The following is an 18568-nucleotide window of genomic DNA, read 5'->3' on the forward strand; positions in this document are numbered from 1 at the left end:
TTTGACTTCACTATATAGACCCATAGGGATGCAAGGCCCATGTCTAAAGCAACACAGTGTACATGGGGTCTTGCCGCGGCCTTGTTATCTTTAAAGGGTTCTGGAGATACAGATTTTCATTCAGGAGCACCAGAGTCTTTCAGGGGGAAAATAATAAATGCAGATGAGTTCTCCTCCAGGAGGAAGGAGACTGTTTCTGTAGAGTTTCCTAGAGGAGGTAGATACCCTGTAGTCAATATCCGACCCATTAGTAGACCTTGTATCATGACTAGATTGTAGCCAAACCAAGATCCTTCTAAATAGGGACCTATCTGCAGACTTCTATTTTTGGGGTTCTTGCCCCTTGTCAGTGCACAGCATGGTAATTAATTGACTAGGTGATGGGCTTTTTATGTAGGTTTCTGAAGGTACTGTTTCTCCTTGCAGCAGTAGCGGACTGGGAACTTAATGTGGCCCTGGAAAAAAATACTAAAAGTGGCCCCGTTTTGTAGTTGGGTCCAAATTTATGGAAGTCAGAGACAACAATACCATATTGTGGCAAATATACCACACCAACAGAGACAAACACCACAGTCCATCACAAAATACTGCCAGCAGCACAAAATACATCCCCATGAACCTCCACTGGCCGGCCATAAGGAGGCTCCAGGTCGCCCCCTAGGCATCGACCCACCAGGAAATTTCCCTGTAAGGCCAATCAGCCTCTGCCTTCCTGGACATGCAATGCACTTTGGGAAAAATGATATGCAGAATAGCTCTCTTCCAAGAATAAAACACTTCTATAGTGCTACCTAGTGGTGGTCACTACCTTACAATCAATGTCCAACCCTTTCTCTTTGAGGAGAGCTTATCTGCAGATATCTTTAAGAGGGAAATGTTCACAATGCTTAGGAATTTCATGGAATCTTTTTTCAAAAAAGTTGCCAGATGTCAAATCAGATTAAATGTTGGCTAAAAACTTCTGGATGACTATAGATATGGTGTAGAACATTTGAGAAGATGATCATGAATGGGGTTGAGTTTGATAACATTTACAAACACTACTAAGGTGGACTGAGGTGGACAAGAAGGTGGACTGAGGTGGACAAGAAGGTGGAGGCCCTATTTAAGATTGGCTCTATCCTTCTTCTGATTGGTCGTGTGAACCTGAGCAAAGCTTTAAGGGCACCATGGAGTATAGGTGGCTCTTCACTGTTGCCTCATGATGAACCTACACTTAAAGGAGGGCTCCATACTGATTTCTGCTGTGAGGCCACTCGGTTTTATGTACAACACTTTGTAGCTTTCTAAAAAAAACAGCAAATAAAATGTTATGAAGAAAGAAATAAGAGAAAATTAAAAGATATTTCTAAGACGTCTTGTATTTGAAGCCCAAATATGAGTGTCTCCCAGTCGTATTATTACCGCCTATTATTATTTTATTACCAGAGGAACAGATAAAACTAAAAACTTCCACATCTACTAATTAAAAGATAAAAAGAGGAGATAAAGGCGGTGAGTGGCGGCCTACAGAAGTTGCACTGATATTAAAACCACCCACTGAGCAATATTAAAGTTTATATAGGAATTATTTAAATATATTTTTTTTAAGTTCATTCAAAACGAATTATTTCCATCCACAGAAATTTTTCTTCACTGATTATTTTATAGTTCACATTGGATGTTCCCTTTTTTCTGACGGGGAACCTCAGATCCGTTGTAATCTGTGGGGGAGGAAATTGCTTGTTTTACTGTAAGGCCTGTTTCTTATCTGCTTTAAGCAGATCCGGCAGCCTGTCTGATCCGTGAATACCGGGCGCCACCGTGCGCAGCCGAGATGCCGTCCGGCACCATTCACTATAATGGGGAATGGCGGAGAATCGACCGTTACCGTGCAAATATGAGAAGAGGTGGGCAGACAAAGCATATTTGCCGCATTTCGGCCGGATCTGTGCCGGTCCCCATTATAGTTAGTGTAGAGCGAATTGAAGTTAACAAAGTGGGCTTTGATCCAAAATTTTGGAAAAATTTGATTTGTTACGAAGGCAAATTTCCTTGTGCTTCATGGTAACAAATCAATTCTTCCTGAAATGCAAGTTAAAAAAAATATATCTATACTCACCTCATCCATTTGATCGTGGAGAGGCCGTCGTGGCCATCTTGATTGAAGAAAATGCCCCAAATCTTGCACGCGCTGTCATGTGACGTCATCATCACGCCATCACTCTGGCAGGTTCGTTTTGGTGCGTTTTCTTCAATCAAGACGGGCTCTCCGCGATCAAATGGATGAGGTGAGTTTGTACTTTTTTTTAACCCCTGAAAGGCCGCAGTGTGACTCTCAGATGCGGCGATCAGCATTGAGGGGTTTAATGATGAGGGATAATGTGATCTCCATTCCCGTCATTGCACCCGCTACATACAATGGAATACGATTTGTAACAAAGTAATACGGAATTTCTTGCTGAAGTTTGGCGAAGCAGACAAATGTAATTTTTTAAAACTTTGCTCATCCCTAATTATAGTGATTGGGAACCTTGGCAGCGCATGATGGTAGCGCCCAGTATTCATGGATCTGGCAGGTTGTTCCCAGCCGGAACGCAAATGTGAAACAAGCCTTACACGACCACAGGGAAAAAGATGTGTCCTATTTATTCTCCAATCTAGGAAAAATTGATGGAAGATAGATAGATAGATAATAACTAGATAGATAGATATGAGATAGATAGATAATAACTAGATAGATAGATATGAGATAAATAGATAGATAGATAATAACTAGATAGATCGATATATATGAGATAAATAGATATGAGATAAATAGATAGATAGATAATAACTAGATAGATCGATAGATAGATACTGTAGATATAGACAGATTCAGTAGATAGTTACACAAACTCTAAAAATATACAAAGCATCAAAAAATATCTCCTTTCTGCAGATTTGAGGATGCATTTTATTGGCTATGTTACTTATATTCACAGTTTTATAACATGCAGAATATTTTAAGGGCTAATCCATAAATGTATATTTCTCCACCTGACAGATTACTCGATTAGGTCACATATTATTCGGCTTAACGATTCCCAGAAATACTAAACGCTCATCAATCAGGGAGTAACCACAGTTTTTAGGACTTGCCCACATCCTGCTCTGCACCAGTCCATCATAAAGCATGCGGGCACAATGTTAATGATGAAATGTAACAATCTAGGAACATCTTAAAAACAAAATAAATAAAAAGTTTAAAAAAAAAACTGTAAAATGAATATTTTTGAGAAAGCGCCGCTGTTTATCTGTAAATATGTGGAAGAACATAGATTAGACGCTGGTTGGAGGCTAATAGTCATTTGCTTTAGAGCCTCTTTACGAGCTCGTGTTACAAGTCTCAGAGAGCGGCGTGCGTATTTCTAAGACCATGGCTCCACCAAGTCCAGAGCCGCCGCTCATTAAACACTAATGCATTCAGGATTATTGTAATGTGATTTACGGAGCAACTTTCTGATTGTTCACAACTTCTTTAGGGTTTAGGTTACAACAAAGAAACTTGATTACTGCGGCTTCTCAATAGCTGCAAACCTGAATTGTTTCTTAATTGTGGCCTTCCCGTAAGAGTAGTAGGTGAACCCAGACCCAAGACTAGGCAGGCTATGGAAATTGCAGGATACCGAACCCCTTGGGAGAGGGTTAAATAACACCCTGTGGCAGGATCCACCCAAGTAGAGGACCTGTCACATCTCTCACATGCCTGGTTTAGTAAATAATTGTATTCTGCATGAAATGACTATTCTCTAGCACCTGTTCTTAAGACTCTATGTGTTATTCCTGCTACAAGTTTATTAATAAAGATACAGATGGGTGTTACCAGTTGTGGGCGTTCCCCTGCACAGTTTAACACTATTCAATGAGGGTTGCTAGAGCCAGACAGTGCAGGGACACACTCCCAAATGGTAACCCCCAGTTGTATCTTCATTCATAAACTTCAAGCAGAAATAACAGAGGAACAAAGAGATATACTAGACTTTTAATGAGGAATGCAACTACTTGCCCTCTTTAAATGGTGGTCTTGAACCTGTGGCTCTTCAGCTGTTGTAAAACTATAACCCCTAACATGCCAGGATAGCAGTTGAACAAAGTTGGAAGTGGCAGTTTCTCAACAGTTGTCATAGGGAAGAGCAATTTTGCAAAAAGGAACTCATCCCAATAGAAAATTATTTATCCAGCACATTGATAACTATGTATCCATATGCTATCTGTAGACATTGCTAGGGGGTTTGATATCACAGTCATTAGGACCGTTGTCTTATGATGGCATGGAGCGTGAAGAAGGCAAGGCTGGTGGTCACAACTTTTAACCGGGAGTATTAATACAGTATATTAATTTTTTTTAAATACACTAGTTTACGATACAACAGCCCAATCTGAAAAGCTACCTGGAATGACTGTCATGAGGGTGTCACGACCTATCGCTGAACCTGTTGTGCCTGGGGTTAGAGGGTCGCAGTGTGTGGCTACTCACTCGGTTTCTCAAGAGATCGCTCCATGACCTAATGGTGAAAATGGATTCCGGTCCAGTTTTCCTGCTTAGATTTGCGATCCTTTTTTATCCCATTTAGGAATCTGTAGCTATTCCTTTCAGCTGTTCTCTGTCAGCCGCTCCCAGCTACTATATATTCTCCCTTTCTGCTTGCCTTGTTGCCGGATATAGACCTTCCTTCAAGATCTTCTATTTTGACCTCAAGTGGACAACTGTTGCTGTGGAGCCGTTGGAACTGGAGCTGTCAGATCTCCGGTTCTCTCCTGTTTGTTGTCTCCCTTCGGGGATTGTTTGTGTTCTTTGTCCTTTCCCTGTTGTTACCCTAGGTGCTCCCATCACCCTACTCACTACCTAGGACTTATTTTAGGGTAAGCCAGGGACGAGGCACGTGATCGGCGTGCAGTTGAGCAGCCCGTCTAGGGACGTCAGGGCAGCCAGGCGAGCTAGGGGGTCACCACTCCTCCCTCTCCCTAGTGGAAGGGTTCTCCTCTTCCCTCCCCTCCACGCCGCACATCTGTTACCTGCCATCTCAGACGTGATAATGACAATGTATAATGTGATACATTATAACACTTAAAGGGGGTGTCCATTTTGAAAATTCTCCTTTTCTTGGATGGGTGCCACAGAGAATTAGCTTATTGTAATGTGCACTGTCAAAAGATTCTGTGTAAAAGATTCAGCATCAGAGATGGTTTTGTAGCAATTTTTCCACTCTGACTTGTAGTCAAAGCTTCCAAATGGGCTTTGTCTGGTATTGCACTTCATGACCACGCCGGTGGAGCTGAATTACAACCCATGAAATATATGTGACACTGTTTTTAGCAAAAAAATATGGCTTGAAACACTATACAGTATATTATGTATCTGCATGAATTTTCATTAAGGAATAATCTCATCTATCTATCCTCAGGTGGAGGTCTGACACTCTCGGTTATAAGTAGTATTAGAGTACCTTCCATGCTCGAGTGACACAGCGTCATCCATTGTGTTGTGGGCCGAGCCTGTAACTGCAGTGCTGGTCCCATTGAAGTGAATGGTACTGTGCAGTCACACCAATGCTACCTTGAAACAGCTGACTGGTGGGGGTACAGGGTGTCAGACCTTCCTTCCCCCACACTGATCATATATTGATGGCCAATCCATGTACAGGCCATCAATATTAAAAATCTAAGGATAGCCCCTACAATTAACATAAAACTGATTTTTAATTCGATTACACAACAAAAATTTAATCTATCAGTATCGTAATTTTTGGTCCAGGGGCGGATTGGCCATAGACCTTACAGGGAAATTTCCCAGTCGGCCGATGCACAGGGGGCCACCTGAGCCTTCTTCACGTTTTTCGGGATGTATTTTGTCCTGCTGGCAGTATTTTGTAATGGACTGTGGTATTTAGCCCTATTGGGGTGGTATAATGTGCCACAGTATGGTATTGCTGGCCCTGCCTTCCATCAATTTGGACCCGACTACAAAACGGGGCCAATTTTAGTATTTTTCCCAGGGCCACTTTAAATTCCCAGTCTGCCTCTGGTCCAGTCACAGTGGCAAGAAAGGGTTGCAGTGATGTAAACTTCTTCTGTGTACTAAAGGGTCAAAATATCTCAGAAATATGGAAGTTTGACTTCATGGGAAGCATACATGATCCGGCACTCTGAATGCTCCTGACGTAAAGTCTATATTTTGCTTTATTACCTGTGTCCGCAGCTGCTGGATTTCAGTTTCCAGCTCTTTGATTTTCTCCTCTCGCTTCTGAAGCTCGGCCTGTGCCTCCTGTCGTGCCGTGAACTCTTCATCAAACTGCAAGGATCAGAGCAGAAAGTCATCATTTGCAATAGACTCTGCGCTAAACATTCAAGGGAAGCTTTCAACGTAGTGCTTTGATAAGGTTTGAAGAATAATATAAACAGCGAAAGCAGCACTCACCCTGCAAAGTAAATCACCCTTGTTAACCTCACTGTGTACGCAAATTCAATTAATCTAAGATGCCTTCAGGAAACAAGCCCGAGGCTGTCACCCAGGAACAGTGACAGTAGAATCAGACCCCAACTCCATGTGTAACCCAGCAAACTCACTGATAAATGCAAAGCAATGGTCTGTGACCAATTTATTACTGGGTGGCTTTAGAGAAAGTGATAAAGCCAAGTAAGGTCAACCAAATATTGAGTGATTTATCAACTTTTTTAAGATGGTGGCAACATGCACAACATCTGCACCTCTGCTTTACCGGGAGGGTCAAAATGGTCTATCAGAAGATCAAAGTATCCTCCAATGAGCCCAGACTTTGACACTAGTTCTCAAAAGGTCCAGCAGAAGACAACCCCATTTGGAGTAGACTTTGCAGTTTGCCACTAGGGTCTATTGCTTATGGGATGATTCACAAGTGTCCTATTAGATAACATGATGTTGGTTAGGTGATAGATGGTGATCTAGACCATATTAATGACTAGGTTTGTATGCGCAATGATAACAACGAAGTCTACAATGGAATTAAGAGCACAGGTTTTGTATAAATGGAGGAATATCTCCTCTGGTGGACCCATTAAATATGTTACAGTAGCTGTAAGTTAGCTGTAAAGGTATCGTTTTGGCTACAGATATGGATTACCTATCCTCCTATCAGCTGTTTCGGGCAGCCGAGGCTCTGAAAACGTAACATGTACATAGTAGGATGCACATAGCTCCATACATTGTGTAGTGGCCGTGCCAGCATACTGCAACACACATTGAGGCCTTCTGCATCCGTTATGTACACGGCTAGCTTCCAATGCCAAGGAAGCCCAAAATGGCTGATTGGTGGGGATGTTAAATGCTGGACTCCCACCGGTTTGATATTCATGACCTATCTTCACGCCCTTTAAGGCCAATTTCTCATGAAACCAACTTAATACAATGGCACGACATACTAGTGAAACCCTTAAAAAGGCTGCAAGTTACAGCACAACCACTGGGTGACCACATGTGTAGCATAGAAAACTTGTCATACTATATTGTGAAATACTGTTGTTTTAAAAAAGTTGGTCATCTCGTGCCACACATAGGAGGATAGGAAAGGAAGGACACATCTGTATATTACTCATCATTGCAATGTTTGGTTCCATGGTAGTTCAGATCTCCATGGTGGAAAAAGGAAGATATTACAAATTTGAGTAATTTAACCTGTTCATAATCTTAGATATATCCTTACCAAACGGACCAGTCATGTTTTACAAAACTAAGATATGTTCTGAAACTTTCTTAAAAAGTCGACCATTTTTGGAAGTATTTTTGCTTGACCGTTTTGATTTATACTATATGTATACTATAGCAAGTACAGTAAATAGTTCATGGATGACTGGGTGATGCTGGGATCTATGTAATAATCAAATGATACCTTCTTTGAAATAAATACTGTATAGGGGCAGAAGAAAACGGGATGGCCAACATTTCCTAAACATGTATAGTTATGATATAAAAAGTATTTTATACCAAGATCATCATTACAGTAGTTTCGAACTGGCATTTAACGGATCTGGCAAACTGTTTAGTCCGAGAACAGCCTGCTGGAGTTCACCGGATTCGGCAGGGATCAGGCCGCTTTCCAGTAAAATGCTGGCTTTCGACCGGACAAAAAACATTGCCTGAAACACTCGCCGTAAAATGGCCAGATCCCTGCTGGATCCAATTATAGTCAAAGGAGTCCGGCAGTGAACGGCAATATCCAGTTAGGCTGGATCTAGTGAACTCCAGCAGGCTGATCTCTCACTGAAAAGCTTGCTGGATGTGTTAAATGCAAAAGTGAACAAATTCTGATGATAATCTTGGTATAAAATACTTTTTATATCATAAACCTACCGGAGGCTGTATATATTGGTCAACTTCTAGACAATGAACAAGAAGGAATTGTCCTACAAATGAACTTGTAACTTGTTCTAAGATGTATAATGTCTAACATCCGTCCATCTTCTTTTTCTGGAGTGAATGAAAAGTATAAACCTGTCACCTGTGCTTAATCTAGGAGGCTGAATAGAACATTCTTCTCATTTATAAAGAAGAAAAGTACCGGAGGTCTAATGTGGCATTTGACCTTTTTTTCTACAAAGATCCCCCATGGATAATTATATAGGTTGACCATAGACATCAAAGAGAAGTCTATTAACTTGTAGACATTTGATGACCCATTAATGAGCCACTACAATAACATATTTCCGATGGTGTATCCTCCTACAACGACATCTACTACAATGCACCACCTACAAGATGGCCTAGGGACATAGCACAGATAAGTTTGGCATCTCAATAGGGTTACAACTAACGATGGAGACAGTGTATCTTAGGGTGCTTCTGCTCTACTACATCTCTACGGCCTACACCAGCTAAAAAGTTACTTGAGAACGCGTCCATTTTTTTAAGCGTTTATTTATCAATGTCTGACAAACCTAAGAGCAGCCGTTAAGCCAAAAACAAGGCACATCTATTTTTTCACAAGATATCGGTCAAGTGTCCTCCTCGGGAAAGATTATTCATGCTATAATTTGCCATCTGGCTGTAATAGTCTATATTATTCCTGTTAGTATCTTTGTATCTGAGGTCCGAGGCCATTCTAGTCCAGCACAATAGCGTTTGAGATAAGTACACATTGCATCTAATAAATCATATTTCCCATTTCTATTCTTTAGTCGGATCAACAACAAAACAAAAACTTCTCAACAGGACTTCAGATTTTTGCCGCTGAATCTCCTCTCAGTATGAACCCTACGTTACGAGCATCACAGAAATTGATCTTTGGATGTTTTGATGCAACCAGATTCCGATTCTCAAATCTGAAAAGAAAAGATTTAACTTCTAAAAGTGTATGAGAGTGATATAACAATCCCAGTTGGAAGCCACTCTAGAGTTGGAAATGTTATGTCATCCATTGTTTGCCAAGGCGGCTTCCAGCCTCCATAAAAGTAATATTTCCTCGCTGTGCCGACGGCTCCCACTGAACATCTAAGTTCCTTTGTAATACTTCAAAGATATCACTTTTTAAAATAGCTTTTTCCAAATGTCACTCACAGAGGTGTTTGTATTCAGTCCACGCTCAGGGCTCATTAGATGCTGTGTCTCCTTTAGTACTGCAGCAAGTGTAGACATGTAGGGTGCTGTGTACACATCTAATTAGAAAAAGTGACCCCAGATATTCTCAAGGATAAGACCATTGATGCAATCGACAAGGCTTAAAGGGATAAGCTTAAAGTGCCTCCAATCAACTGTAATCGGTAGGGTAATCTGTCAGTGAGTGATTAATTTTCCTGCAGTGCCACCACTGGGGAAATTAAGAATTGCAAGGTGCTCATACAAATGGGTTGTCTTTGTAATGCAGGTTAGGACAGGTCCTCCAGAGTTAGAGATGCTCTTTGTTACCGCTCTTTACTTTAAAGGATGTCGGTCCTAAACCGAAGACCCCTCTCCGTCTATTAACATGGTATTAGAGTATATGAAATGGCTTTTCTAAGCTGGATAAACCCTTTCAATGGAGTTTCTAGCAGACATTGAAGGCACATCAATTTGAATATCTGAGAATTACAACCTAGCCTCATTCAAGCGAAAGACTAATATCCTTGCCTTTCGGCCTCATGCACACGACTGTTGTTTTTTGTGTCCGCAAAAAAAAACGGATGCGGCATCCGTTTTTTTGGGAGGATCTGTTTTTCCCCACAGATCCCTTGTAATAAATGCCTATACTTGTCTGCAAATGTGAAAAAAGTAGGACATGCACTACTTTTTTGCTGAAGGGAAACACGGACAACAAACGCGGAACACAAACGGATGAACTATCAGCTTTTTTTGCTGACCCATTAAAATGAATGGGTCCCCATCCTATCCGCACAAAAAAAAAAGGAACGGAGGCCGAGAAAAACAACTGTCGTGTGCACAAGGCCTTAAATGCAACAGGTCAGGGGTGGAAATCTTTCTAGAAGGAGGTGGAGCGCTTTAGTTAGAACTTTTAGTACCTTCTGCTAGAAAAGCAACTCTACACTATTGTAGAGTATTGGACTGGGGGGAATCACAAAAAATCCTAAAGATCAACTCTCCAGCTATGCAGAATATTTATAATTTTATTAAAAATAAGTTAGTAATTAATATTAAGTAATATTAAAATGTATGCATGAATTATCCCATAAAGGTCGACCTCATGAGTCATGACCCTTCTTTTTGTTGTGCTCCATAATTGTGTCCAATCTGCAGTCCAACCAAGACCAATACTGTAGAATTAACTGCAAAAAAAAAAATGATAACCTGAAGAATCAAGGGGACACTTGGACCTCCTGGGCCTTGTTGTAGCTGGCCTTCAGAGCTTTGGTTGACATGTGGATACTCTCACGAGCAAGGGCAGCCCTAAAGATTTCCATATGGAGTTTATTTCATGGAGGAAAAGGAGATGGAAGGTCCCCTTAAAAAAACTCTACTGTCCAAAGTGAGGGAAACTGATCAATTGATTGTATATTGCATTAGTAAGTCCAGGAGACAGCACGCAGGAGAATATTGCACTTAATGTGCTCAGGTATTTAAGCTGCAGATCTTAGTTAAAATAATACAACCTTCCTCCGACTTAGCGGCCGCGTCCAACCTGATACATCAATATTGACCTTTGTGATACTGACAAGGATCATGTTAAAATGCAGCCAAACATTGATTCAAACAGCAAATCAATAGCTGTCTCCATCCCGGGAGGGGAAAAAAGGCTTTCTAAAAACGTCCTAATCACAGAAAACCAATTGTCTGGGATTTAAATGACCATGATAAATGGCTTCACCTTCTTGGAGAATTCAGACGCTTTCTGCTCACTCTCTTCAACTTTTGCTTTGTCCACCAAGGAATCTAGGAAAATCAAAAATAAAGGGTTATATTGCAACAGGATTATAGGCAAACTGGACCATACAAGGGATTTGAAAAAATCTAAAATGCTCTAAACACAATTTACAAACAGGATTAACATTAAGCTGACCAATCACAGAGCCCAGGCTGCCAACAGCACTTGTATTTAGACGATGGCACCATGAGGAGTAGCCTATGGGGGGGGGGGGGGGGTAAGTGCCAGAACTGGACTAGGATCGAATTGCTGTATTATACTTTTTATTATACCATTTCATTATTGGAATTGCTCTATTTACAAGCAGAAGTCCCATTCACTTGTCCATTCACAGAGCACAGGCTGCCATGGACAGTGCCAATACTCTGCTTATGGCAGGTGGCAGCAGGGTAATCTGCAGTCTCATTTTGTTAAGGAATTGCTCTTAGTTGCACATATAGAGGTCCAATCATAAAACACAGGCAGCTTTAAACAGCTCCTCCAGGGGGCAGCAGTGAATCTGAAACTCCTTGTACCCATATGAATTATTAAAGTAGTTTTCCAGGCTCCTGTTATTGATGGCCTATCCTATGGATAGGTCATAATAATTCACCAGTTAGGGTCCAACACCCCCTACTTCCACCGATCATCTCTTCCCTGCAGCCTCCGATGCAGGAACTAGCACTCTCAATGGAACAGGAAGAGCCGCTCCATTCAAAGTGTGGTAGCCGTGCCAGGTTCCTGCACCTTAGCTCCTACTGAGGTGAATGGGAGCTAAGCTGCAGTAACCCGGCATGGCCACTATGCTTTCATCTGAGCTGTGCTTCCTGCCCCATTCAAACCTGGGTGAAGGGTGTCAAGGCCCCCACTGATCAGATATTGATGTCCTGTCCTGAGGATAGGTCATCAATAACAGGCACCTGGAAAACCCTTTTAAAGGCAGTTCAGCCAGATGTCATTGCCACTCACCAACTAAATGAGAGAACTCTACGTCCAGCCGTCCTTTGTATTTGAAGTCGGGATCCATTCCTCCACATTGTAGCACGATTTGTCCAACACATTCATCTATGACCTTATAGTACTGAGGCCTGAGAGGGAACATAAATGGTTAACAGTGAGAATAACACCTGGTATGTATTCGAGAGAGACAACCATGCACCAAAACGGACAACTGACGTTTATATTTCATAAATTACTATGATACAGCCAATTCAGGTCAGGGGAGCCGTGGTCAGCATCAAAAATGCGGCCAACACACGGACAGTCTTTCCCACACGATTACGGTCATGTGCATCAGCCCTAAAGGTTTTATCTCATTAGGCTCCTAACACAGGAATTGTACTTTCAAAATGGCTAATATTATTATTTTTTTAAATCCACTCCTTATTTCTGGAGAAAGTATGTATCGTGCTTGCTCTGGGGTTGCCACGGGAGCATCAGCAAACAATCTTGGACATCCTATCACATGACTTCCACTGATACAATTGTGTTAACATGAATGTAGGTCACATGACAGGAAGCTTAAACTGCTGTCTGTTGAGGTTACTGTGGCAACCCCAGAGCAAGCGCAATAGGCTGATTATTACAGTAATTAGGCGATCGGGACAAGGTGGAGATCAGAAAATGTCACTATTTTTTTAATTACAAAATGTCTTAAATCGATTTTCAACCAAATATTTCTAAAGAGAGAAAGAAATATCAGACGGCACAGCTGAACGCATTTAGAAGCACAATCCCACACAAGTGTTCACAACTATTGTCCTTTTTTTTTTACCAGAAAAAAAGACAACTCAACTCTGCTGATTATGTAAAATCAAATGACAGTGCTTCACCTACAGCATTCATCCAGTTCAAATGATCTATTCATTATTAAGACAATGCAAAGCCATATGTTCTTGAGGACCAGATACGCTTTGCATAAGGGGTGGAGGAATCGGCAGTGATAAAGGGTGCTGCACATTTCCCCATCAGCTGGCGTCCTCAGCAGGCAAATAATAATAATAAAAAAAAAATACAATAGTCAGGAGAAATAGACACTTAAAGCTGGAAATTCATTTTATGGCGCCGAAAAAAAATGTTATTCAGTGCATACAATGCAGTATCTACAGATGACTGTATTTGAATATTCAAAATTCACATCTGTCCCTATTGTTATTTTGCAAATGTCTTGGAGGAATGAATACTACTTTACAACAGGCATTAAGACGACGTCCCATTTGCATATGGAACTGGAACCTGAATCTGCTGTGCGGCTTCTGAACGGATAAAAATAGCCCTAGTCGACAGGAAGAGGCATCCTTATTGCAGCAGAGCTTTAGAAGTCTTAATCTTGTGCCAGGATTGGTTTTCTCATTAAATGTTAGGGCTTTAGGTTTAATAATCAGGTAGCTCCAGGGTGTGGAGGGGAATCCTTTAAGGGACAATATCATCAGAAAATGGCAAATTATGTAAAGTATTTTTTTTTTTAATTAGGCATATATATTTTAAGAAAAATTAGATTTTTTATTTCTTTATGTGTCTACTTTTTTTAGTAACAAATGCAAAATGTTTTACTTGTCACAATCGGCACTAGAACAGAGACATTGTGCTGAACCTTCCATTGGTCTGCAGCTTGCTTTTCAGCTTTGCTGTGCAGAATGGAGCGGAGGCAGTAGAGTCATTTAATTATAATTAGAGGGCTGAGTCCCTAGAGTCATCTTACAATCATTAGAGGACTATGTCAGCTGTATCACCCCATATCATTAGAGGGCTGTGTCACTAGAGTGATCTCACTATCATTAGAGGACTATGTCAGCTGAGTTATCCCATATCAATAGAGGGCTGGGTCAGTAGAGTGATCTCACTATCATTAGAGGACTATGTCAGCTGAGTTATCCCATATCATTAGAGGGCTGGGTCACTAGAGTGATCTCACTATCATTAGAGGACTATGTCAGCTGAGTTATCCCATATCATTTGAGGGCTGGGTCACTAGAGTGATCTCACTATCATTAGAGGACTATGTCAGCTGAGTTATCCCATATCATTAGAGGGCTGTGTCACTAGAGTCATCTCACTATCATTAGAGGACTATGTCAGTTGAGTTATCCCATATCATTAGAGGGCGGGGTCACTAGAGTCAACTTACTATCATTAGAGGGCCATGTCAGCTGAGTTATTACATAATATTAGAGGGCTTGGTCACTAGAATCATCTCACTATTATTAGAGGACTATGTTAGCTGATTCATCCCATATCACTATAGGGTTGGGTCACTAGAGTCATCTCACTATCATTAGAGGACCATATCAGCTGAGTCATTCCATATCATTAGAGGCCTGGGTCACAAGAGTCATCTGATTATCATTAGAGGACCATGTCAGTTGAGTCACCCCATATCATTAGAGGGCTTAGCCACCACAGTCATCTCGTTATCATTAGAGGGCTTAGCCACCACAGTCATCTCGTTATCAATAGAGGGCTTGGCCACCAAAGTCATCTCGTTTTCATTAGAGGGCTTGGCCACCAAAGTCATCTCGTTTTCATTAGAGGGCTTGGCCACTACAGTCCTTGCATTATCTTTAGAGAGTCATTTCATTATCATTAGGAGGCTTAGTCACTAGAGCCCTCTTATTATCGTTAGAGGGCTGTGTAAGCTCAATGATCTCATCAATTGGGGGGGGGGGGGGGGTAACATTAACATACAAAATATGTTGCAATCTCAATTAATGATCATAGACAACTGGCTGCAACAGGAGCCTCACCCTCTCCTCTGTCTGAAGCAGGACAAAAACATTATAAAGCTCCACCCATTAACAGAGCCCCACTCTTCGACCATTCTCAAGTTTAAAATGGAACAGATCAGCAGGAGATTAACCCCATTTGTTCCCTGTAGAACCTCTACAAAACTGCTTCAGGAATGTGCTGCAGACTGACATCCAGTGACGGTGAGATCAACTCCTGACAACTTGGATCATTCACTTTTAGGGTTCATGTTCCTTTAGTATTTGCTCTATTGTACTTATGATTGTGCACTTGGGAATTCAGAGTCATTACTACAGCTTTATCATACCTGGGACAAACATTCAGCTTTCAGCTTACCTTTTTAGTCCCTAAATGCCGTCTCGTGACAGAGTGGACACGAGTGGTAATTGTCGCAACACTTCCCATGATTTAGGTCCAAGTTACTGCAGTTTAATTTGGATCAATGAAGAAATTGCCGCCTGCGTCACCGAACCTTACACCCCCCCCCCCCCCCCCCAGAGACCTTAGCAAAAAGTAAAGATGCTGTCTCTTTAAAATCCTAACTAGAAGGATAATCCATTCGGTGCTGCTCATAAATATTGATGCTGTACATATGAGTGATATCTCGCATTCCCGGTTATTACATTGCTGTCAATAATGCTTCTTCGTGTCATTAAAAAAAACAAGGTGATTTTTCTTGTGCCTTTTTTGTTGACAGCATTGGTTTATGTAAAAACTAACAGGACCTATTGATTTCCAGGCGCACGTTAACGTGACCTTGCAAAAAAAAAAAAAAAAGAGAAGAATATAGAAAAAAACTGCTGCAAAACACGAACCTCGTGCATTGTAATGTCACCATGTTCATTAAACGGGAAGATCTAATAGGATCACAAAATAATCACAAAGGGACAATCACAACCCTTAAAGGGGTTGTCCTGGACATTCTGTCAAAAAGCAGGGAATGTGATAAAATAAAGTTATTACTTACCTGGAAAATTTCCTCATGTACTGGAGCTCCCACTGGCAGTGATGGCATTGTGACTACCCACACATGACTGTGGCAATCAGTCGGTAGACAGTGATTGGCTGCAGAGGTCAAGTGCAGGTTGTAGGCACCCACCGTCCCCCACCAACAGGATACTTACCTGCTCCCAGTGGGATCGTCACTGTTTTGACTATTCTTTAAACTGGACAAATACACTGTGCTGACATTTAAAGAGCGAATATTATAAGATTCACTTTCTGAATGCAACAGAACTAGGATTGCTGCTCTGGAGCACAATAAAGGCAATCAGTCTATCTTCATTTATTCATCCACCCATCCCTCTTATTTCTACTACCTACTGAATCTGGGAGGCAGGACTGTATACTTACAACCCCCTTATACTTACATACAGCTCTATACAGCCCCCAATGCATTTGATGCTAGCTGCAGAAATCCATTTTTAGCTAGCTCCCCCTAGTGGTAGCATAATGCAACTGTAATTATATTATAGCATTTATCCAAGTTTCCCTATTCAGATATATTATGAAATTATTAAGAACTGATTTTTTGGGACCGAGTGGCTGTCAAATGGGGGCAGGGGGCTGGGATTTATAACAGGGGGAATTTTTAAAATTCCCTTTTGTTTGCACATAAAATCAAATGTGGTGCACCTTTAAAAATAGCTGTTGATGTTACCCCCTACAAGAATGAGATTGTGACATTTGTCTTGACATTTTAAGGTACTGTAAAGCTGGCATGCACCTACTTGCTTTGCATCTTTCTATGTTTTGCATCTTGTTCTGTGATTTTTTATGCACCTACTTGCCTAGCTAACCACTCATAATTTTCCACATGCTTTTCAAAAAGTGGCGAGAGCATCATAAGATCACAAAAAGTTTTGCAGATTGTTTATAAGAAACAGAATCAGCCAAGGAAACTTCATGATAAAAATGCACAAGGTGATCTGGGGTCGAGCATTACTACAGGGATTCTCATGGCCACCCTCGTCTGTAAAACGCGTCTCATCAATGTTTTGTCGTCGGGACAGCTGAGATTCTTCACATGCATAACCACGAGGGCGGTAAGTGACAGTTATGGCACTTATTTCACATTTTCCTTCTGATTATTTAACCTTATGGCTGGGTGGATAGCAGCAGAAACATTCTCCACCTACACCCAATCACTACTCCAGTCTTATGAGGTAAAGAAGATATGCCCCCATTGTCTGATAGGTGCGGATCCCTCACCTACACCAAGAACGGAGCTCTGAAATTAGTGGAGGGCACACTGCACATGCGGTCAGCGCAGCGGTTATACGTGGTAAAATCTTTATTGAAGTATTTTGATCAAAAAACTAAATTTATTCTGCGAACAGCACTGCGGTTATATGCGGTAAAATCTTTAGTGACGTATCTTGATAAACTTTGTGACTCTTCTGGGCTCAAAACTATCTTGACGCTTTGTTTTGTCATTGTCTGTAGCTACTAGAGGCCTGTTCATGGCAGGCAGGTTCCCCCAGAATCATCTGGGTCGATCAACACTCTGTCATTGTGCCATTCTGTGGCTTCCTCCTGATACTTCTGCCACCTCCAGACTTTGTCGTTGTGCCACTCTGTGGCCTCCTCCTGATGCTTCTGCCATCTCCAGACTTTGTCGTTGTGCCATTCTGTGGCCTCCTGATGCTGCTGCCACCTCCAGACGCTGTCATTGTGCCACTCTGTGGTCTCATACTGCTGCCCCCTGCAGATTCCATCATTGTGCCACCCGGTGGCCTCCTCATGCTGCTTCTATCTTACTACTATGTCATAGGTCCACTCTGTGGACTTCTCATGCTGTTCCCACCCTCCCCACTTCATGACTGGTCCACTATTTTTGGCCTGGCTGACATCATCATTTATTTGACCTTTCTTCTGATCTGACAGAAGGAAGGAAAAATGGGACACACAACAGATCCTGTCTGTGTAGCAGCTGTAAGGTCTGTATGGTCCCATCAGAATTGGCTTATGATTTGGTAGCCAAAAGCAGGAGTTCGTACAAAACACAGAAGACATGCAAATATTCCATTGAATGTGTCATCTCTGTTTTGGATCCACTCCTGTTTTTTTGGGGCTTTAGCAATATTAATGGATTACTGACCAAATGCTGACTTAGTGAAGGCGGATGCTCAACAGACAGGATCCGTTTTTTGGGGGTAATTGTTCTGATGGATCAGAGGAAGGGCAAAATAATCAGTGACGTTGACACAAACTTACTGCTGACACCCTCTTCAATCTGTCGGGCAGCTCTTTTTGTATAAGGAATCAGCTAACGGCGGTGTAAAAGGAGTGCGCTTATTCTTGATGCTAACATCGACCTGTAAGGCTGAGTTCATACTTGAGTTATTTGGTCAGTTTTGGCCCCGTGACTGCCCAAATAAGTGAAGTGTTCAGTGATTCTAAGAGAGACGCCTGTCATCTGCATGTCACATGGACTCTTGTCACATGGATCGTATTCTTTCACTACCCTAGTAGACTCCCTATGCGTGTCACTGCAA

General features: G+C 41.6%; 1 protein-coding gene across 4 annotated transcripts in view; it reads right to left on the reverse strand.

Annotated features, from left to right (window-relative positions):
* DIAPH2 (diaphanous related formin 2) overlaps window positions 1-18568 on the reverse strand; it is a 1273340-nt gene that overhangs the window by 919937 nt on the left and 334835 nt on the right. For all 4 annotated transcript variants that reach the window (XM_044268818.1, XM_044268816.1, XM_044268815.1 and 1 more), the window contains 3 exons: window positions 12297-12415; window positions 11292-11356; window positions 6209-6313 (listed from right to left, as the gene is read on the reverse strand). In XM_044268818.1, the coding sequence (XP_044124753.1) occupies window positions 6209-6313; window positions 11292-11356; window positions 12297-12415 (289 nt within the window). The remainder of the gene's footprint in view (window positions 1-6208; window positions 6314-11291; window positions 11357-12296; window positions 12416-18568) is intronic.

This window comes from Bufo gargarizans, chromosome 9, assembly GCF_014858855.1.
Source record: "Bufo gargarizans isolate SCDJY-AF-19 chromosome 9, ASM1485885v1, whole genome shotgun sequence".
Taxonomy (NCBI): domain Eukaryota; kingdom Metazoa; phylum Chordata; class Amphibia; order Anura; family Bufonidae; genus Bufo; species Bufo gargarizans.